General features: G+C 39.9%; 1 protein-coding gene across 2 annotated transcripts; it reads left to right on the top strand.

Annotated features, from left to right (window-relative positions):
* Positions 1 to 952: 952 nt before the first annotated feature.
* On the top strand, positions 953 to 19,578 carry rgl3a (ral guanine nucleotide dissociation stimulator-like 3a). 2 transcript variants are annotated; one of them, XM_073480666.1, is made up of 18 exons: positions 953 to 1,097; positions 2,232 to 2,485; positions 8,187 to 8,479; positions 10,680 to 10,724; positions 10,917 to 11,086; positions 11,713 to 11,873; positions 11,959 to 12,270; positions 12,366 to 12,469; positions 12,715 to 12,799; positions 13,772 to 13,831; positions 14,500 to 14,586; positions 14,680 to 14,712; positions 14,872 to 14,993; positions 15,085 to 15,180; positions 15,470 to 15,605; positions 15,762 to 16,025; positions 16,756 to 16,870; positions 17,637 to 19,578. In XM_073480666.1, the coding sequence occupies exons 2-18, from the start codon at positions 2,297 to 2,299 to the stop codon at positions 17,789 to 17,791; spliced, it is 2,427 nt and encodes an 808-aa protein (XP_073336767.1). In that variant the 5' UTR covers positions 953 to 1,097; positions 2,232 to 2,296; the 3' UTR covers positions 17,792 to 19,578. The 2 variants fall into 2 exon arrangements, with proteins under 2 accessions (XP_073336767.1, XP_073336849.1); XM_073480748.1 differs by lacking the exons at positions 953 to 1,097; positions 2,232 to 2,485 and adding an exon at positions 6,073 to 6,236.
* Positions 19,579 to 23,380: the final 3,802 nt, after the last annotated feature.

Below are 23,380 nucleotides of genomic sequence, written 5' to 3'. Positions count from 1 at the left end.
TTTTCCAATTACAAACTGGACTGCGTTATTCTTAATTCTGGGAATGGCTGCCCTAAAGTAAGACTTAAAGCAGCTACAGGGAACTTTCATTTTTTGTTGATTCTGGCGGCCCCTCTGGACAAATGTGGTATGAGCACCACCAATTCCTGTGGTAAAGATCTTGATCTGGCTAGTGTATGCATTTGTTTCGGGGGCAAGTGAAAGAAAGAAAGAAGATTGTACTTTTAATACAATTTTTCTTTTTTAACCCATTAAAAGTGCCTTGTAGTATGGTTAAGATAAAAATGAAGAAAAGGGGGAGAGGGATCCTTCCTCTGTGTCTCTTCCTGAGGTTTCTTCCATCTTTTTTTCCCTGTTAAAAGGTTGGGCTTTTTTTCAATATAGCAAGTTTTTCCTCACTCCAATCAAGGGTCTAAGGACAGAGGATGTCGTTCACTGTACAGATTGTAAAGCCCACTGAGGCCATGTGATTGTGATTTGGGGCTATATAAATAAAATTGATTTGATTTGGTATAAATAAATGTCATAAACAACATACGTAGACACATATTATCCAAATATTTACAAAAGAAAAGAAGAAAAACCAAAACCAGAGGCACAGACTGAGACTGCAGAAAACAAACGTTGTATAATGACACAGGGTGAAGTTATTATAACATATTTTAATTTTAGTGATCCTGTCCAATATCCTACTGCTGTGCGTCTCTGCTACATCACAGACCTCTATGAAAGTTGTGACGTCCAGATTTGATTATACGAATAGAAAATATCTTAAAACATTAAATACACACAAACATAAGGTCTGACTGAATGGAGACAACCTCCATCATGTTGGACACTGATCGGCTAATCGGCAATCAATCAATAAATCCGTGCTTCTCTGTAGGCATTCATTTGATTGGGGTTTGTCTTGTCAGCTGATCGACCAATCAGTGAGAGGAGGCGGGCCTAAGCGTCCTCGTGCAGATTTAGATTTTTGCTGCCAGTCGCGTGAGTGAGTTTCTCCTCCTGCCTGCAGACCCCATCCAACATGAACCAACAGTATGTGTAGGGTTCATCACGTTGTTCTGAAGGTCCATCCTGTGACACACCAGCAGGTAAGAACCATTTCAGCCACTGACAGATGAACTCTTGTTGTCTTCAGCATGTCTGTGCACCATCAAGCTTCAGTGTTTGTGTCAGTCTATGTATGGTCCAGGTGGAAATGAGGCCAGAGAGTTTGTGCTTTATTGTATTGAGGAGGCCAGTGAACTGGAATGATGAGATACAATCAAAATGGGATAATTATAGTAAATCTCAGTGTAGAGCCAAACAGGGAGGAGGCCATTCCAGCACACACACACACACACACACGGGTAAACATGCCCACATAGCATCATCCACCCACAAACACAAAGAACAATCCTTCCACAGTGATAAATGCCAGAGTCTCTTCCGTCCAAGTTTCACACTGTCTCTACATGAATATTCTGACTGGATGAATTCAGTCTTCACCAGGATTAAGCAGACGCAGACTCAAGGGAAGGAAATTTACAGTTAAGTAACTATTTTTTATGTAGCTAAATGTGTGAAGTGTGAATGTGTACGTTAATGTTTTAAATTGTAATCTGATACTAAGATATCCATTATTGTTCTTGGAGCCGCTGTAGAGGAAACATTTCTCTGTAGCTGCCGTTGTTTGTGAGTTGTGTATGTGATTGAGTATGTGGCTTCTGTTCACATTTAATGTTTATATTTAAGTTAGATACTGCACAGTCTTCATATTTCATACTTTCATTGATTTGATTTTCTCATGATGTGGCAACTGTAAACCCGTTTGAGACCAGCTACATACAAATAACTTAAGTGTTGTGATTTGAGTAAAAGCTTTTATGTTGGTGACACAGATGGTCACCAAGAGAATATCAGTTTAGACAAAATACTCAATTTAGGGGTTTTTGCATTCCCAAACTAGTTTGTGTTGTCGTGCTGTGCTCCTAATGAATTGAGTTAGGCTGAAACATTAACCCTACTTCTGTCCTAGCCTGGGTAATGTTATAATGATTATTTCGCACAAATTCAACTATCACTGACCCAGTTTTTTAGGACTTATAGCTGGGACAGGAGGTTTAGGAATGTACCCTTCTTGGACACTTCTTTATTGGTATGAATAAACGTAAAAAAAAAATTAAAAATGGTTGAGCAGTGAGACTGTTCCTCATGTTTTTTTCACGCTCTCCTTCCTGGCACAGATGAGGCAGCAGGTGTGGAGGAGATCTCACGAGGTGTGTGGGCCTGTAGCGTGACACAGTGGGCGATGCGGACCATTCTGCCTGTGTGCGGAGGAGGTGATGGAGGGGAGTCCCGCGGCCTCCGCAGCAGGGTGGGCAGGATGAAGAAGCTGTTGTGGCTCAGGCCGAGTCATGGCGTGGACGTCCACATGGACACGGAGCCCGGCGTGTGGCTGACAGGCTTCCAGGTGTTGGACACTGAGGGACAGAGTGAGGTGAGGAACTACACGCCTGACATCCATTTTGTTGTATTTTACAATTTCACCTCAGCATTTTAACTAAGTTCAGGGGAACTCACTTCTTTGAACTTTTCTCAAATCAAAGTCTGTTATCAAAATGTAACACATGGGAATTATGCAAAGAAGTCAAAACCACAATACAATTATCTCCACTGTAAACACTGTGTATTTCCAAGCTTCTGGTCCAACAGAGACTGAGAGAAATCAAATACACACAGAACAAATCACTGAAATACTGAAATACTAACATTTTTGAGGAATTCCACCGAGAGCGAGCAGATAACCTAGATATATATAACACTCTTGTTGTGATATGACCTTAAACGTTGCCTTGGAATTTGATTAATGTAATGTTAGGAATTCTAGCTTACTTGGCTGCTCCAGAGATAACAGATTCAAATGTCTGAGGCTATTTGACTGTAACAGTGTAGTGAAACAACCACTTTTACACTTCTGTCTTAGTCCAAATCTAGCACTTGTGAGTAGGGCCGTCTGGGGTCTAGAGGGTTAAATAACAAAATAATATTAAATAATAATTTTAGTGCAAAGAATGAATTTCAAACATAGCAGAATAGCCTACAAAATTAGATGCAGCTAGTCAACATTTGTGAAAAATGTTGCATTTGATGGCACATATCGCGATATTCAATAATATCTAATATCGGCCCAAGCCTACTTGCACGAGGAAGTAACCACATTTCCTCGTTGATTAATCCGACAACTCTTTTGCAGATTAACTGTTCGCAACAAAGGTTTCCATTCAACAGTTCATGAAATATTTGGCATTCGTGCTTGATTATCAATTTAAACGTTTAATAAATTACTAGAATATTATTTGATTCATTTCCTGGTGAGCTGAGTAATTAATTTATTGGCAAATTGCTCCAACACTAACACAAGTAAGGTGTGTTAGCTGGGTTAATATTGTATGTTGATGTATGTTATGTTACTGTTCAATCTCCCATGAACTGTTCAGTATAGTGGTGTTTATTTTAAATGCCTGTTGTCTCTGATATGTAGGTCATTACTGAGTGAATTATTAGGGCTAATTGGTGTAATCGTACACACGTCTGTGACGGAACAGCTGTGACGGTCATTGTCTACGTCAGGTTCCTCCCTGGGAAATTTTGCAGTTGTTCCCATTAAGCTCAACATTTCTTCTCTGGAGACGTCATCAACACCATCAGGCATTCAGTGACACTGAGAAGGAACTACGGCTGATTCTCCAGGAAGTAGAATATATATATACGGGTGTGCTGAGTATTTCTAGCTAGTAGAAGCCTTTTTTTAAGCACGTGAGCTTTTGAGGAAACAACTTTAATGGCCATGATTCTGCATCACTTTGCATGCATTCTTCTTCTTGTTGCTGGCATGCCACCTCATCACCCATTCATGTGTCTAATGAGGACTAATTGAGGTCTCTCTCGGCGCTGTTTCTCTGCTCTTTTGTTCAGCGACTGTAGAACGAGGATGGGTGGGCAAACATGGAAGAATGATGGTAGATTTTCACTTCAGAGAGACAGAGACTCATTAGAGAAACAAAAAGCTCATTCTTCCTTGTGAGTTTAAAAGAACAGTGGACAACCTGATTTAAAGACGTCTCTTTTGCTCAGCTTGTTAGCGTGCTCAAAGCGTCGTCAGCTTGTCTCTGACTATAATGAAATTTAGTGTTTTCAGTAGTACCAAACGCTCTTAATTTGTACATTTTTTCTTGATGATGTGCTTTCTTGGAAGTCACAAGGTGCCGATACTTTTTAGCAGCAGAACAGACCTGTTTCATATGGTATGTCTCCACCCCGCCCCTGACACCATGGGCAGGAACGCAGGCTAGAGGCTGTCATGAAAAACTGTCCCGACTGGATTCTTTCCAAGCGGCACTGAGCTGCAGTCATCCCGACGTACTGATGTCGGCCTGATATCAGCTTCTCCCCTCTAGCAAACGGAAACGCTTTTGCATCTTGCCTTTAATCGCTTCCTGTAAAGTTATCACCTGTATTTTTATAAAACTGAAAATAAACATTTCCTGATGAGAATGTGGAGTAGGTTAAAAAAGCAGGTGAGCCTGCTCCTGATCCAGAGAGAGAGCTTGAGGAAACTGAAATGTAATAGTTTATCTTTTGATGTGTACAGTTTGGCCACCAGATGTCACAGTATTGTCTCTGTCGTTCATTTCTGGAAGGACAAAAGTTTAGATACAATATGTCTACAAGGAAAAAATCCATGACAGTCATCAAAGCTGGAATACAACCAGTCTTGTCATTCCTTGGATTCAGTGTTTTTTGCAGCCAGTTCAAAATATTTAAGAGCCCAACAGTATACATGTGCTGGATATGAACCATCACACCATTTGCTGATTCTGACACCAGAGCACACTACTTTTATCTATTTTTTTTGTTTTTTTTTTGTTAGCAGGTTTGTTACATGACCTTTATTTTCTAATGTCTGATAACTTGTTGCCAACCAAATGCATGATGAAGGTTTACAGAACCTGTGTACCTGAGATAAGCATTTTATTATTGTAGGATCTTTGCAACTTTACTATCATTCCAACCAGATTCCAACAGCTGTACTTTTAAGTTTCTTTCATAGTAGAATTAAACAGGAAATGTAAAACATACAATAACCTGCAGGTTAAACCACCAACTGAAGTAATTAGATCCAGCACCATATGGACTGGCAACAAAATCAACTGGATTTATGCCTCATTCTGCAGGATTTCACTGTTTTCCATTTTGAAATGTTTCAGTATTACTTAAATAATACTTTTGAATAATACAGTAATTCAAATAAATGAATAAAATGTAAAGAGTATTTTTTAAATGTGAAATAGTTACTGTTAATTTTAAAGGATTTGAATACTTTTCCACCACTCTGGCAGGTTGACCCCAGTCGATGGTTGATCCCCATGTGTATGTACCACTACTAATCTATCTTGGTATCTCGTACTACTGCAGCCACTGTTTATAGTAAGGGGCTAAAATCAATAATAAGATGAAAACTGTGGCGAGACAGTAGACAACAATACTCCAATACTAATGATTGCATATGTATCCTTATTCAGAAACCACCTGGAACTGTTAAGTGCCAACGTTTCTTTCCCCCAAAAAAATCTGTATAACTAAGCATTCAAAAGACACTGAATTCAGTCCAATATAAGTATCCAGCCTGGTTACTTGAAGGACATTTAAATAACAAAAGATAAACTTTCCTTTTAAGCTCTCTCTAAACATTTTAAATTTAATTATTTTTTTTAGGCTGACCACTATTTGTGGTAATATCATCTGTATCAATAAAGCTCTAGTCGTAGCCTTATGTTTAAAATCTGCATATTAATATCTGATGCCTGTAGTCCCTGTATTTTCATTGGTCAATATCCGTAGCCCCTCCCTCACCTGTCTCGTTAGCCCCGCCCAGTGACATACCGCTCATTCCCCGTCCTGCTCCTCCCACTCAAACCAGTCCATCCACTGTCGCACTGTGCGCTCTGCCTCCCACGTCTCGACTCAATTCAACTTTTGACTCGTATCGCACTTTTTTTTTGACATAAATTGTAAAAGATGAGATTGTCAGATATGACTCAGACTGAAGTGAGCTGTCGGAGGAGGAGGGAGCTCAATCCGTAAATTGCGGTCTGATCACCTGCATCAGAAGAGATTATTGACTGAAGACTCGAGGACTTCACCTCTCCTGGAGGAGGACAAACATGGGAAAATGGCACTTATCGATGGTAGGTTGAATTACATGTGCGAGTTGGACTGAGTTTGAGGTTGTCAGTCAGTTTGTGAAACTTTCTATCTGCTGTGCTGGTGCAGTCAGCTCCATGTGAGCCTCGTCCTGCTGTTGTCTCCAGGACAAACATGTTGATAGAATGGTTTCATTCAGTGCAGGGACGCTGCATCCACCAGGGTCTCATTGTGTCTGGCAGACGGCACACTGATTTGTGTCTGAGTTTCTGTCATGTGGTATCAGGTGTCTCTCAGCATGGTCTGATTCTATTGTTACACATGTGCTAAATAACACTGTGATTACTTATAGCCGGTGTGGATAAAGTGGGCCAGTGTTTTCTAGCAGTCTAGTCATAGTTGTTGATGGTCAGCAGCATCATGCCTCATTTAGTCTGATGCTAGAGTCCAGTCCATTATGTTTGCAGATCTTGTCATATAGACACAGAATAGGATGAGGATCAGCTGGTGCTGCTCAATGCAAAGAAGTTTTTTATGTATTTATTCATTTTTATTTTTATAATTTACTTGTTGTAAATGTAATGTTTTTAGAAGTTTGTGTCTATTGCATTTCAAGTTTTAGTGGTACTACTTCAAGCCCGACTGATGTATCAGTTCGCGGTTATCATATATATCAGTGTCGGTATATATGTTGTCTGATATGCACCAATGTAAAAAAACACAGATTATGATGCTAAAAAAGATGCTGGAGAAATGTATAATAATAATAACAATAACAATTATAATAATACATTTATATTGGGCTTTTCATGATACTCGGACCCTTGACTAAAATTACATTTAAAAAATTACATTATAATGATTTATAATGACGAAATTCATTTTAGACAGTAATGTTTATTGTTTAACTGTCAAAGTGTTTGATTACCATATTTGAGGGATCATTGCAAATAATGTTTGTATATCAGCCGATATATTGATATCACCCCCCCAAAATCATGTTATCGGTTGGTTTTGCAGAGTCTTTTATTCAGGAAGAAATGTCATGATGTATCCTTGAGGAGTTTTTTGCGGCACGTCTCACTGTGTTATGTTATCATCTTCGACTAAGTTTCCATGTGAGAAATCAATCTTGTATTGCTGGGCCACTTACTTAAAAGTGAGTGAAACATGCCTTGACTTGTCCCCTTCAAAATCTGTCGAGGTCAAAGAAAGCCCTCCTGATCTCTCCTTAACCACCTCTTTATTATTTCTCTAATCTCTACAGTTATGTTACATGCAGTGTAGTGTGACAGGAAACGTATTGCTGTTGATATTCCAATCAGATACAACATTTTTAGAGAATTATTTAAAATATTTTTTTTTATATAATGGACAGTGACATTGACGAGACAGGAAATGGTTGTGACCAATGCTGTAGCCACTCGGCTGCCAAGGCCCTCCATACAAAGTTGGAATTAAATTATGAAAGAACTGTGTCAACCTGTCCCATGGTTCATTAGATTGTCCCTGTTTTTGTGGACATAAACAAATGTTGCAGTGAATGTTTCTTGTCCTCATCATCTGCCCAGTCACCAGGTGTCTGTCTGCGTCACAGTTCAAGGCTGGGTCACAAGCAGAATCTCAAGAATCAGATTAATTGACGTTGAGCATTAACGTCTTAGAAGAAATGACTCAGTCTGCAGGCTTATTGCATTTGTCATGAGGTGTTTGTTTTTAGATGTGTAAGATTGTCACAATAAATCAGTGAAGTTCAGTCAGTGGAGAGATTAAAAAAAAACTTTCAAAGTTTGTTAGTTTCTTTTTGTCAAGTGTTTTTACATATTTCTTTTAAAAATCATGTATGTATGTATGTTTTTTTTATTTTCAAGCACATTAAAGTCTGTAATATCTACATATCTACCATAACCTAGAGAAAGGAGCAGACGTAGGCTCTTACGTGTATCTGGGTCATTATTGTCCACATCTTGATGACCTTGCGTTCTCCTCTGCAGGATCCGGTGCAGGAGTGGGGGGAGGAGGAGGAGGACGGAGCGGTGTTTGGCATCACGCTACGCAGGGAACCCGTCCAGCCGGCGGCCTCAGACATGGCAGAGCCCCCTACAGCCTTCAGCTTCGCCCAGTACCACACGGTGAAGGTGCGCAGGCTGAAGGCCGCCACCCTGGAGCGTCTGGTCACCCACCTGCTGGAACCTGAGCATCGGGAGCCCGACTTCGTCCGTATCTTCCTCTCCACCTACAGGGCCTTCACTTCCACCAGCACCCTCATCGAGCTGCTGTTTCAGAGGTGAGACACTGTCCACACCGAGGAACTGCAGACTTGAGTTGAACTGAGACGTGTGTTAACAAAAACCATGAGGGCTCAGACAGCTGGTCTGGAAGCAAACACAGGACATCACTGTTGCTGTTCAACTTATAGAGGAATCTATGAGATCTGTTCATCCTGATTGAAACACTGTTAGAGTTAGATGAGAAGATTGATACCACCAATACTCACACATTCAATATAAAACTGGAGGAGCCATTAGCCGTTAGCTTAGCTTAACATAAAATCTTGAAACGAGGGGCAAAACGGCTACATTGGATCGGTTCAGAAGTAACGAAATTAGCCTACCAGCACTCTTAAAGCTCACTGATTAACATGTCATATCATGTTTGTTCAACTGAAGTGTAAAAACTTGAAGTTTTATCTTTGGACAGAGCCAAGCTAAGCTAATCAGCTGCTGGCAGTAGCTTCTTAGCTAACTCTTGGCAAGAAAACCTCCAAATTAACAATTATTATGAAGAACTACCCAACTGTCAAATTCATACTTAAACAAGGGGACAGCATATCACCAGAGTACCTGCTAACTGCTGCTAGCTGTAGCTGCCATTAGCAAGTTAGCTCAGTTAGCTCAATTAGCCGTGCAGCTAGCAGTCCAGACCGGGAGTTCAGAGACCTGAGGAAATGTTGGTGTCTTTTTTTACCACTCTCGCAGGAGCTTAAGACAAGGACGAGTAGGGGCTAGCTGGTTAGCATGTTAACATCAGTATGTATCTCTGCAACACAATACAACGACGTCATAACATCAACCGTTATTACATTTTGTCAATAATTTTAATTTTTTAAAAAATGTTTTCAACTATAATTCTAACATATTGCACCTTTTTTAAAACTGCTTAAAAAAATATTCCAAAAGGTAAATCACAGGAATTTATGATGTAATGCTAAAATGGATGAATGTAAAAAATACAAAAAAAAGTTGAGTTTAATGTACTTAATCTACAAATTTCGCCTTTTTGCAAAGTTAAGTTCGTTTGAAGTTTTGGGTCTTAATGACACGACTGCTTATCAGAAACCAGACACAGATTTAAGGCGTTAATATTTTCTTCGACACTGACTTGTTGTTCCAGTGTGCTACTTTTAGATAGGTCATTGATGTATGTAAATGTTAGTAGAGCATGTGCATAACATGAATTTCTAAAGAGGCCAGTCATTTAAAACCCTCTATGTTGCCACAGGTATTCACAAAACAAAGCTCTATTGACGCTGGACAAGTTTCTATGACACGTGTTATCGTCATGTACAGAACAAAGCAGTCGGGAGCTTTGTTTCATTCCTGAGTGGTCATGACTACACCCTCCACACCCAGCGGAGCTACTTCTTTATCTAATATGTCAGATTTAATTTGACTCAGTGCGGAATGTGAATCTGCAAGTAAATATATTTCATTCTTCAACACAGAAAGCCTCTTTGGTTATCGGGTCCTTACTGCTCACCTTTTCTCAATGTACTGCAAATGGCTGCCTGCATAAAACCAGCCATTAGTGCTGTTCAGGTGATATATTATTCGTCAAACAGTCGCCCTCATGTCTGTGATGCTGGTGGCAACTGGTTTCCTGTGAGGTCAGCCTCAGGACGGTCTGGGAAATGTGTTTTTCGTCCTTTTGCCTCACAGGATTTTGTACAGGATGTGACATTTTGTTTCTGTCATCAAGTTGGAACCACCTGTAGTGTAACCTGATAGGTGCAGTACAAATGTATTGTTATTTTTCATTTTTTAAAATCAAATGTAATTTTCAAAATCTATTATTTGCTCCCTAAATGTTTTATAATTACACTCTTAATTTGAAATTTGACTCGTTTGTGTCACATTTGGTGCAGAAGGGAGATTACCCAGTAATAAAAGTTTAACCTTGTTCATACAAAGGCGAGACCATGGCAGTATGCTTCATTTATACTGCGTTTATATGTTTATGATGCCATCATTGATCCCTGAGGGAGACTCTCATCACTCAGTCACGAGGCCACAGTGTCTCTGCAGGGACTCAGAGTGTTGCAGGACATTTCCACCGGATGAACAGTTATAGACAATCAAACCTTGGACCTTCTGTTGTTTACAGGATATTTTCTGTCACCACAAGGCAACCATGTTGTCCCTGTGTGTGGTGCTTATCATGGAAGTTTCGTTCTCAGCTGATAGCTAATTGTGTTTACTTTTCCACAGAGATGACTCAGTCGCCAACCTGGATAACACCGTCTGCCTGCGCAGGTGAGTGTGGTCACTTGTTCAAAGGTTTACATCATCTCACTCCAACGAGACTTTTCCCCTAAAATTGACATTTATTATTTTTTTCATTTGTCTGTCTCAAATGATGCTGATGTGTTCCAGGCCTCCTTTAATCTCAGTCAAAGATCAACCTGGACTAACGTTATAATGAACACATTAATTTCATCCCCCCAGTACCTTACCCCCGGTGATCCGGCTGTGGCTGGAGGAGTACAGTGAAGACTTTCATAAGCCCCCTCAGTACCAGGCCCTCCGCCTGATGTGTGTCCACTTGCGGCATCGCCTCTGTTTCAGACGTCTGGCTCAGACTGCAGAGACCCTCCTCAAGAGGCTCCAGGCCCAAGGTAGAGAGTAATGTGTTGATGTAAGATTTGTTTATGTCCTGCCACCACAGTGCCTTTACTGCAGGCTGCTGTGCTGTCATGGTGGCGTGCGTGTGTGTGTTTGTTTGTGTGTGTGTGTACTGTAGTTACAAAATGTATAAAATAAGTAGATGATCTGATTAGAGTTTCTGGTAACTCGCTGCATAGATTCTCGTTATAGAGAAATAATTTTGAAGTTTTGCCGACTGTCCATCTGTTATATTCAACTGCATATATAATCCATCTTTTTATTCATAGTAGATTAGCTCCAAAATTGTACCAAGGTAATTTATTTATCATTATACAACATGGGGTTGCGTAACGAAATGAAAGATTGTAACTACTTCATGCTAAGACATAATTCTGTGGTGCATTTTTTTAAATTTTCATCGTGGGGATTTTAATCAGCAGCAACAGGATAGTGATGATATATTGGTTTCCGTCCACATGTTGTAAGTTCAGCATCACTTAAACATTGTTCATCAGCTTTGACTGCATTTTAGCACCGAGCATCAATGACGTAGATTTGTCCCCATTGAACTGTAGAGGATATAAAACCCTTTCAGAAGCCTGTTTCTTTGTCATTTATGATTTGGTGTGTTTGACAGATTGCAGCCGGTCTGCGTCAGAGCACAGCAGTGGATCGCTGCAGCAGGAGAACAGAAATCAGGAAGACGGAGGAGAGACGTCAATTAAGGAGGAAGACAAATGTAACTTCATGGACTTCCCTGTGAGAGAAGTGGCCGAGCAGCTGACCAGATTGGACGCTGTAGGTTTCATTAACAAATATATCAAATCTCCTCTCTGTGTCACTGTGGGGTTTTCATTAATGTTGTCATCACATCTTCTCTCAGGAACTGTTTGTCCGAGCGGTGCCCTTCCACTGTCTGGGCTGCGTCTGGTCCCAGCGTGACAAGAAGGAAAACCGAAATCTGGCACCCACCGTCCGCGCCACCATCTCCCAGTTCAACGCTGTCACCAACCGTGTCATCACCTCCCTCCTCTGCCCGTCCTCTCCCAGCCCTTCCACATCCTCTCCCATCTCATCACCCAGCTCCTCCTCTGCCTTCCTGTACCCATCCACGGCCCCGAGCTCGCCTCGCTGCGCTCACACCAGCCCCGCCCACAGAGCGCGGGTCATCGAGAGGTGGATCTCTATTGCTCAGGTCCGAAAAAAATAAAGGTTTACAATGAATGAACACATTTTTTTTTGTAAAAGTTGAATAACAAAACTGTATTTTCTTGTATTTTCTCTGTGCAGGAGTGCAGACAGCTGAAGAATTTCTCCTCTTTGAGGGCAATCCTCTCAGCCCTGCAGTCCAACGCTGTGTATCGCCTCAAGAAGACCTGGGCTGCTGTCAGCAGGTCAGCAAACAATTTCAAAACACTAAACTGTTGTTTTATTCATAACTTGGAAAACAGTTCTGTAATAATAAACCACTGAGTTACTTTTTAGGGCACAAAATTGGCAGAGAACGAGTAAAGAGAAACAAAAAAAATCAATTCCTCAGTTTTTCTGAATTATTTATCTTCTTTGAGCATGCAGCTTTGTTCAAGGTGAATATTGACTCTACAAAAAGGCTTGACTGATTGAACTTGTTTGGTTTCAGGGAGAGCATGGCCACCTTTGACCACTTGTGCGAGACCTTCCCTGATGAGAACTGTGTGCTGACCAGCAGAGAGATCCTGGTGGAGGTAATTACATGTAGTTTCTTTATAAGACTGATGGCGCTGCCTAATGAGAGAAAGATCTGTGTAGTTACTGTTATAGGTGGAAGGGTGTTGTCATGATGGAACTGAGTTAAATTGCAATTACAGATTAAGGAATCGCTGAACAAACTATTGAATGACCCACAGTAAGAACACAACAGGTCATTTCTTTTTATTTGCCTTTTTATTGTTTTTACAGAGCTAAATACTGAAATTCTCCTCAGTTGGAACAATTTTATATGTATGATATCATTATAATATGACTGTCATTGAGTTTTAGAGTTATGGTCGAAACAAAGACATGACTAGATATTTAAAGATGTCACTTAGGACATTTGTTTTTGACATTTTATATTGTTTTTTTCATTTCATCAATTAATTAAAAAATCAACAGAACAAGCAATAATGGAAGTAATTGTTAATTGTTATACACCCATGTCAACCTGTGAATATCCTAATGTCCTGCATGAATGTCTCCAGTTCACCTGCTGCCACTCTGTCCTTTGTTCCCTGTGGAAAACAATTGATATGAATGTTTATTTAGTGATAGTTGTTATACTGTTATGAGCTGTCCAGCTTTCATTAAATAAAGAAACGGCTATTCTTAGCAGCCAACACAAATAAAACTACAGATCGAAGTGGGCACCAGCAGTTATTAATTAGTTTTCAATCAGTAGTTATTCATTTTAGTGCATTAAACTGTCAGATACTGTCCTTATAAACACACACACACATGGCTGAGGAATGAACAGCACAATAGGCTGTAACTGTGTGGCTGTGATTATAGAGACACCCTCCCACACCCAACAGCACCCTGCCAGCAGGTGCTCAACCCTGACGAGAACAGTTATGTAACGAGTCTGATTTTGTTTTGTCATCTCACACCCAGGACTCTCACATTAACATCCCGAGTTATTTTATTTTATTAAAGTTGACCGGACTGTTTATTTTCTGCAGGACGGGGGTCACTCAGATGGATCCAAATCACCGCGGCTCTGCTCAGCGTCCAGACAGATGGTGAGAACAGAAGTCCTTACTGTGTTTGGAAATTACCTTCCTCAGTTTCAGGTCTGACGTGTCAGCTGAGCCAGTCAGTAAAAATGAAAGGCAGAGGTCTGTTTCTATCCGTCTGGATCATCAATTCTACTTCCCTAAAAGTCTTTTCAAGCTGGTTTAATTTGTTAAAATAGACCCCAGAGTTCCAGTTCCCCTTTCTTTTCAATCTGTACATTGGATGGAAAGAGTTTCCACACTTACAGCTCACATGACTGTCAGTTTTCCCCCGTGCGTATGGAGGGATATAAAAGCTGACATGTGTGCAGCGTTTCCCATAGTTGAACAGTTTACTTAGCCCGGGTGGGGCTGTGTGTAAAACGTTTTATAGCCCCACGTTCACTCTGTTTAAATAGTGGTGATGTGTTTCTCAGTTGTCTTCAGTAACAATTATTCTTTCACTTTACTGCGATTACATTCACTGAGCTTGATAGTCTTTCCTCTTTAGATATTAAGATATTAAAGCTGACATTAGCTAATTTTCCATTACAGAAGCATTTAGGAGTTAACCACGCTAATAAAATATTTTAGTATTTGTATGTAAAATGTAATAAATTAGTCAGAAGTGGATTCTGTATTTTTGTCAGTTGTGCAGCCACAGTGTGAACATGTTGCCCGATTTGTGTCCTCAGAACGTGAGCAGTGGTGTGGTGCCGTACCTCGGCACTTACCTGACTGTCCTCACAATGCTGGATACAGCCCTGACCGACACTGTGGAGGTGAGCATACATTACATGCGCAAACCCATCTGTTGATTTGATCCTTTTCATGGTACTTTGCCATAATTATAACACTTGATGTCTCTTTCACAGGGAGGACTCATTAACTTTGAGAAGCGCAGACGGGTAGGTGTCGCCTCCTAGTGGTCTCTCAAATGAAAGACTGTGATGGTTCTCGATTTTAAAAGCCAGCCCAGACAAAATATAAAATGTTTATATGATCTGTTTTATTAATTTCTCTTCTGTTTATTAATATTTGCTCTGCTTTATTTCTTTCACTCGCAGGAGTTTGAGATTCTCTCTCAGATTCGGCAGCTTCAGGCTTCCTGCTCCCACTACAACCTTCCGGTCAGCGCTCACATCACCACCTGGCTGCAGGCACATACACTGCTCACAGACCAGGAGAGGTGAGACACACAGACGATTAAGTGGACTGAAAGACTTTCACAAAGAAAAAAAATGACATTTTCTTGACATATCCTTTTTTGTGTCCTGAAGCTACGAACTGTCTCGTGACCTGGAGCCTCCAGTTGACCCCTGTCCCAGTTCTCCCAACTCGTGGAGCAGTCGCCTGCTCACTAAGAAACTCGCCTCGTAAGTCTGCAAAAGCACCTCCAGCCTGTAACATACTTATGACCCTGACTGCTGTGTAAAAAAAAAAAGTGTTATTTTAACAGTAGAACTAGTTCTAAATGTTGATTCACATGAACATGCATATAGACAGTCATGAGATAAATGGGCCAGATTTTATTTTAAATTTAAGTAAATGCCATAGTCTATAATGAACTAACAAACATCCTGTCATTCATGGATATGTACCATAAAGATACGTGCCTGGCTTTTCATGAAAAAGTACGCAACTAAACTTTGATCGTGTGTGCAGGTTGCGAACAGTCAGTGACAGCTCCCTCAGGAAGACCCACGCTGACCAGATCAGTGTGTCGTCATCTGGCTCCAGCAGTTCGGACATGGAGGACCTCTCTGCCCCTCAGCCCTCCCCCCTCAGACTCAAACTCAAGGTATGAGCCCAGACAGTCTCCTGTGTTTATTGTCAGAGTGTATGGAAGTCAGCAGGGACAGAGCTTTAAAACATAAAGCAACTAAAGACAGTTTCACTGGGATCCTCTTTTTAAAATTGGAACATGATTTTTATATTTCCTCTTTCCCTCCCTCAGTCTCTCTCAGGCTCCCTTCACAATGTTGCAGAGGATTTCTCCTCCATGTCGTCCCTCTCTGCCAGTCTATCCAGCTCCTCCTGCAGCTCCTCACATCCGGACCTCAGCTCTTCTTCTCTGGTTTTGAGTGCTGAGTCGTCATCATCCTCCGGCTTCTCTCCTCAGGCTGCGCTTCCCGTCTACAACAAACAGGTCGCTGACTCATGTATCATCAGGGTCAGTGTGGAGTGTGTGAGCAATGGAAACATCTACAAGAGCATACTGGTGAGGACAATGGTTTTGTAATCTTGTGATTTTCGAGGTCAGCCAGACAGTTTTTGTTTGACTTTGTGTGACAATTTCTAAAAAAGGAACGAGGAAGAAAAGACAAAATGAACACAGAAGAGGATGGAGCTGGTGTTGCTTAATCATCTCTGTCAACCTAATTACATGGAAGCAGAACTGAAGTGTTCACTAAGGTTTCAGTTTTCCAGTGGCTGCTGTGCTGTAATCAGCCCAGGATTTATGAATGAACCCTTTGACACAATTTAATCAATTTAAGCCGCAACTAACGATTATTTTACTTCTAAATGTTATTAATCAAGTGATATTTTTTTTCTCTAATTTGATAAATATATTAAAAGTCTAAAATAATGGCTGATGTTAAATGCAAATAACCAAATGCTCATTTCAAAATAAAGGTCCTCTATCTCGAGGGTTCTACTTGATAAAAATGTTAAAGCAAATGGTTGATTATCAAAATTGTGGTTCTTATCTTATAAATGATTATTTAAAAATGGCTTAAATGGATAATGCCTCCCTTCAAATATCTCAAATATGAGAGATCTCACTGTAGTCACTCCATTAAAAATCAGGAATACCTCCAAAAATATGTTCAAATGATCATTACAGGCTTTCAAATTAAGCAATTGGTACATTTCCAGGTATTCAGAATGAGAGTTAAAACCTTGACTCAGGTTGTATGTTGACATCTGGCTGTCTGTTTCATCTCCAGCTGACCAGTCAGGACCACACGCCTCAGGTGATTCAGAGGGCTCTTGAAAAACACAACATGGAGGACGTCAGCTGCCATGACTTCAGCCTCTGCCAGATGCTCAACAATGGGAAAGGTAAGTGTCATCTCCTCAGGTCTCTCCTTTAGCAGTCTAATATCATAATAAAGTGAAAGAAATGACTCATATTTAGCCCAAATGTGATCATACAGCCTGTTAAAGTCATTGTAGGGTGAGGTTTAAATAACAGAACTGAGGCCTCCTTTTCTTGAGCAGGACTTTCCTCTTCTTTCTTTATCGTGAGCAAATGCACAAACAGTAGTGACAAGTAGTATTTAAAGCTGATTATGTCGGGCTACTGAATTACAGAGCTGCCAATCAAGCAGCGTCACCACATGATTAACACTTTCTAACTTTGAGCCTCATAGGCAGGAGACATTCCTCCGTTTTCTTCTTAGTTTGCACTAAAAACCTTGATATTTTTTTTGTGTGTGTGTAAAGTAGCTAAATATGTACATCAATATTTGATTTAACAGTAGAAAAAGTTTTTGTCTATAACATGAAAAGTAAATGAATGTAATATCTTTGCTCGACAAATCTACTGTAGAGGAAGCAAGAATCAGTTCTTTGACGTCTTCAGTAAACTAAAGTGCAAATCAGCTATAAGACGCATAACTCACACATCTAGAAACTGCTATAGCTCTTATTATATTTTAATTCTTCTTCAAATAGTTATGAAATGCTGACATTCCTGAAAATTAACCCCCACATCATTTTGAGAAATATCTGTAATCACTACCTGAAATGGAAGTGGATAAACTAGGCTAGTGGAAAATAAACACTGGAACACTTCATCATCACTTTATTCCTCTTTCTGCCTCAGAGCTCCAGATCCCAGACAAAGCCAACGTGTTTTATGCCATGAGCACCTCCGCCAACTACGACTTTGTGCTACGGCAGCGCTGGAGGACCCATGGGAGACATCTCGGCTCGTCTTCTAGTCCTGGAGCTCAGCCCAAGAGCCGCCACGGCAAATAAAACTGGGCTGTCCTGTACGAATGTTAGGAGCACATCTAGAAGACGGAAACAACACATCTGTTGTATCGACTCACCACTATGAGATTGTCACAGTGCAGCAGATATGAGACGCTCCTCCATAGAGTGTCCCAAGAAGCCAGAGAGCTTGAGGAGCAACACTGAGATGTGTCCGACCAAGAATTATTTTGGACAGTTTAAAGAGTGATGCAAGAAGAGAAAAATGTCCAAGTAAGCAGAGAGAAGAAGGACACTAAGAAGAAACAGAGACAGTAATTAGGATTTTGTGTTCTCATATTGTTCTCCATCATCTTAAACATCAACATCTTTTGGATAAATGAACCACAATTTACTTTTTCCTAAGATACACACTCTTTTATCACTGTGGACAAACGCACGTTACATTGTGGATTATTGTGCATCATAAGCTGAACAGCACTTCATGTTTCACTGCATCAGGAGCAGCTGATGATGATGAGTCATCACATCATCATATCACATCATTCTACAGGAGGAAACGTGGCTGCGGGATCAGACCCAGTTAAAGTCTGTTGTCGGGGACTGGACCAGCAGATGAAGCCTGTTTCCTTTAGCCTGTGTGGCTGAATGACTAACTGACTTTATAGCTAAGTGACTCAGATGGGATGATCACCGTTTGTTGATGAGTAAACACTCCTAAACAGATCTGGGTCAACATGTAACTGGTCTGGTTTCAGTTATGCCAAGAACAATGAAACACTGTTTGGACCCAGGCTTGTCAACTCCTCCCGGAGTCACTAATGAGTCTTCTAGTTGAGGATTTCAATGTTTTAATGTAACTTAATGTAATTTTATCAACTTAAATTATTTAATGCATTTCAGTATTCAGCTTTTAGGGCAAATGTGGCACAATGAAAATATGTACGTTTGTTTGTTTTGGTTCATTTTGGATCCTCTCTTCAGCCTTTAATGCTACACTGTTTTCAGACATAAATGTGCTTAAATTGCTTTGGTATCTAATAAGCTTAACTCAAGTTTGCTTTAGTTGTACTGTCTGCTGTTGTTAAATGAAGGAGACGCTGTATGTGAGCATATTACAAGTGTTTATTCTCAGTGGGCTTGCCACTTGCCTCCCTGTGAGTCAGGTGAGGCTTCTAGTCACTGCACTCTGTAATCCAGGCCAATTAAATAACAACAGAAGTGGTATATAGCTCACTCCACCTGTTTGACTCTGTGAATGAGATTAATCTGAAGAGCGGTTCATGTATGTGAAAATGAAGTGTCCCAGTATGTGAATTTGATTTGATATAAAAGACCGTGTCAGTGATGTGAAATCCCCCACAAAACTCTAAGGTAGCTTTCTACAAGTATTAAACGTGGCTTAAAGTCATGTTTTTTTATTTATTTTTTTCAGCCATTGGATGATGCACAAAATGAACACAAAAACACACACCGGTGAAGTTTCTCCTCAGTTTTGTGCAGGATTTTGCATCTCTGGGTGCAGCTTGAGTGCTGCTGTGGTTTGGTAAAAGTCATTATGAAAGTTGGTATGAGAGGCGTGGCAGCTGCAATCCACAGTATGAAGGATGTTCAGCGTAACTTCTGCTGTGCTTCTATTATCTGTTTGTCTGTTAGTAGGCTTTCATGCTTATTCTCTCCAATATGTTTGAAATGTTGTCAACATTAGTCTGTCTGAGTTGTAATTCAAGCCTACCTGTATGTGTTAATTATTTTATTTCAACAGATTCTTTATTTTTAAAGTTTAATTCAAGCACTTCTACTACCTACTAATAAAGCTAATTTACTATTTATCACTGTGCTGCAATTGTAGTTATTTCTTTTTATTTCCTGAGCCTAGAAAAAGGGGAAAGGCTGATATTTGGGTTGTTGTATATCCAAGTAAGTCCCACTGTTCTAATATTAAATTTAGGCTTCAGTTTATAATTATGTTTTGTAGAATTAATATGAACTCTGGTTTTAATTTCACAATTACTCAAAGTTCTGAGTCTGTATTAATATAATGCTCACAGCCAACCACTAGGTGGAGCCACACACAGATACTTTCATGTTTTGTCCTTCATGGCACATTCTGGTTCAATTCAAAGACAACCAACCAGTTTATCCTTCAGTCAAACATCCAGTCTTTTCAGCTGTGTCCCACAGTTTCTTCAATATAAAACACAAAATCTGTGAAGAAACGACATTGTCGCAGAAGTTACTGAGAATAAAACACATGTATCATTGTGACTAATAAAGAGCAGCAGATAAAAGTGAGTGAGGAGAGAAGAGGAGAGGAGGTCAACGGGGTTGTTCTCCTGCCTCTGCCCCCTGATGAAACACCAAACAATGCGGGAGGTCAAAGTTCACAGTGACAGATGTGTGTGTGGTGGCTGGAGGTTGTGACCTGTCTGGCCACTGCTGCAAGTCGTCTGACCTCTAATTTTGCTTAACCTTAACCTCCACTCACTCTTTAAGGGGAGGGGTTAGATTTGAGTTCTGTCTGTCTGTCTGTCTGTTGGTCGCTCGCTCGCTCACTCGCTCACTCGCTCAGAGACAAAAATATACTCCCTTATTTCCTCTCCTCTGTTTATCATTTTTACCTCTGCCAAGGAGGTAATGTTTTCATGCATGTCCGTTTCTTTGTGTGTTGTTTGGTTGGTTTGTCAGCAGGGTTACACAAAAGCTCTTGAACAGGTTTCTACAAAACCTGAATGGAGGATGGGTCTCGGCCCAGAGTAGACCCCATTAACTTTTGTTGCAGATTCGGATAAAGGGGTTTAATAAGGGTTCATTTCTCAGAGAACAAAGCATGGATCTTCATGAAAAATAAAAAAAATCTATTAATGAGTACATTTCGATGCGGATCCAAATAAAAATCTGGATCTAATAAGATAGATAGATGGTAGTATTTTTTTAAGCCGCTGTACTGTAACAAATAGGATATTGGATTGATTGAATTAAAGGGGACTGTTTGGCCATGGCGGAGGTTTGCACTCTACTTAGTGCCATTCTAGTTAACCGTGTTTTTGATTTCTTCCCTCTACTTTTTCTTTTATCTCCAACTGCTCATCCTGTGTTTACATGTACTCAGTGATGAAAAGTACCTGAAGTCATTTACTTAAGTACATTTTGAGGTACTTGTACTTTAGCACTTCCATTTTCTTCTACTTTATACTTCTACTCTACTACAATTCAGAGGAAAACATGTACTTGTTCCCACTAGATTTATTTATTTAATTTTTTAGTTGTCTGTCTAAATCTTTCCAGATTGAGTTTAGTATTACAAAATATGATCAGTTAATACATTATGATGTAATATTATAGATTAAGAGAAAACTTTATTGATCCCTCAGGTGAAATTCACAAGCTACCCAGCAGATAAACTGTATAAAGTAATTAAACCAGCTTTACCAGCAAAAATATAATTTACATTATTTTTAAATATGCCATAATGAGTACTTTTACTTTTGGAACTTTGAGTATATTTTGATGTTAATACTACTTTACTTAAGTAAAACATTTAAATGTAGGACTTTCCCTTGTAACAGAGTATTTCTACACTGTGGTATTGTTTCTTTTACATGAGTACAAGATCTGAGTGCTTCTTCCACCCACCTCCGCCTGTACAGTATGTGTGGTATGTTCAGTATGCAGTGTTGAGTTATAGTTTGTGTTGATTAGTATAATAACATCCACTAATGAACACACCCATCTTTATGTGTGTGATTACCTGTACTAGTTTTGACTTGTTACACTGTCATCAGGATTTCACAGTGACATTTGGTCACATGTTCCCCTCAGGTGACGGCTTTTATTACATTAAAGCATCGCTGCGTGTGCGGGTTGTGGATAAACCAGTGGTGATTTTTTCAACATAGGGCAGAGCATCCTCTCTTTCCTTACTTGTGGTCGTTTTTTTCTTGCTGTCCTCGTCTGCCCCTGGTACCTCGTGGCTAATCAAGTCTAAATGACTTCCAGTGTGTGCAAGGGCAGATGAGGCCACTTTCCTGGCATGAACTTACAAACTTTTCAGTCAATCGATAGGCTGACGAACACTCAACTGGTATCATGTGAGAGCAGAGTATAAATTAGTCTCAGTTCAGCCTGGCTTGACTCCACTCTGGGCTGCTGGAATTAGTTTTACATGATGTTCCAGAGAGCATTTGTTCCTTTTAATGGCAGGAATAAGTCCTGCAGCATAAATCTTCACTAGTTTGGTTTAGTAATAGCTCAGACTGCAAATATGCAAATAATAATTTGTTTGGGAACAACATTTTAGACACGTTCCACATTAAACCTAAAACAGTCTGGTGAGTGGGACCAACAAAAACTGCAACGTCAGGGACTGTCACATAAAGATTTAAAATCAAGAAGATGGTCATTACAAATGTTAAGGGAGTAATTAAGATGAATTAATTAATCAATTAAGGCTATTTCAATTGAGCATGTTGCTGCAGTTCCAAATTTTTGTGAAACGCAAGCTGTTTATACGTTCACTAGTCGTATAAAGCGATTAAAAATACTTTTTTAATATATATATTTACAGTAGATAATGCAGTGTGATAGATATGAGAATAGCATACATGCAGAACTGGGCTGTGCTCAGTGAACAATACTGTCTGATGACTCTGAAGCAGAGATATGATTAAATTGTTTTACAATATATTTAACTTTTTTGTCAATCAAAGGTGCGAGTCTAAGAGGATTCCCAAGTACTTGACATTGTCAACCTCACTTGATGATGTCATTCTTTATTTTTCCCATGAATGTTTCCTTTTCATGCTGCTTACTCATAGAAAAACATATTGAAACAAGGGACTCAGTTACTTTCCTAGCTGTTCTCGCAGATGTATAAATAGGCATATCATGAGCATACATCCGACTGCAGGACATCTGTCAGGTAGGTCATTGAAGTGCGTACTAAAAAGCAATTGACCTAGACCCTACCCCTGGGGTATCCCCATGCTAATGAAGAAGTTGGATTTTTCCCCCTTGACCCCGACACATCGCACTCTTCCCCTGAGATAACAGTCAAACCATTGTGAGGTCTGATCAGAAAAACTGGAATTGGAACAAGTTTGCATATCAGCACATTGTGGTAAACAGTGATAAAAGCTTTTATTCAAATCTGAGAAGACTGCTCCCACAACATGACCTGCATCCAAAAGACCTTTTATTTTATTTGTACTTTTGTAGCTTTTTTCTTTATTCAGCAGATATCAAATACCAATATTGGTGAAGATTGGATGGGATTTAAAGGACGAGTGGTAGAAAAAAGCGTGCCAAACTAAAAGATCTTTGTGCTGAAAAGGGTGTGGACTACTTGCAGATGCAGAGATGAACCTAAATCCAGGGCATTTTGCATCATTTTGCTAAGGTTTGTTCTAACAGACAGAAAATGTTACTGACAATATCTCAATACCTTTTGGTGGAGGTAAATAGTAGTAATAGCAGCTATTTGTTGACATAGTTTCATATTAGTAAATCTAAAGGCATTTTATTTGGAATTCATTCATTACCCTGAGTAACTATTAATAATGTAGTTTATTATTGCCACCAGCCAGGGCTTTAGATTTGAGTCATTAACAATTTGTTACTAATTTTACTGCATTT

Source organism: Pagrus major, chromosome 1 (assembly GCF_040436345.1).
Source record: "Pagrus major chromosome 1, Pma_NU_1.0".
In the NCBI taxonomy this organism is placed as follows: Eukaryota; Metazoa; Chordata; class Actinopteri; order Spariformes; family Sparidae; genus Pagrus; species Pagrus major.
This window is presented reverse-complemented; position numbering and strand designations above follow the sequence as displayed.

Bases quoted from the DNA above. Each gene is read 5' to 3' on its own strand.
- rgl3a (XM_073480666.1), top strand. From the start codon at position 2,297: ATGCGGACCATTCTGCCTGTGTGCGGAGGAGGTGATGGAGGGGAGTCC. The intron at 11,874-11,958 runs GTAGGTTTCATT...ATCTTCTCTCAG, and splicing joins AGCTGACCAGATTGGACGCT to GAACTGTTTGTCCGAGCGGT. The intron at 16,871-17,636 runs GTAAGTGTCATC...TTTCTGCCTCAG, and splicing joins GATGCTCAACAATGGGAAAG to AGCTCCAGATCCCAGACAAA.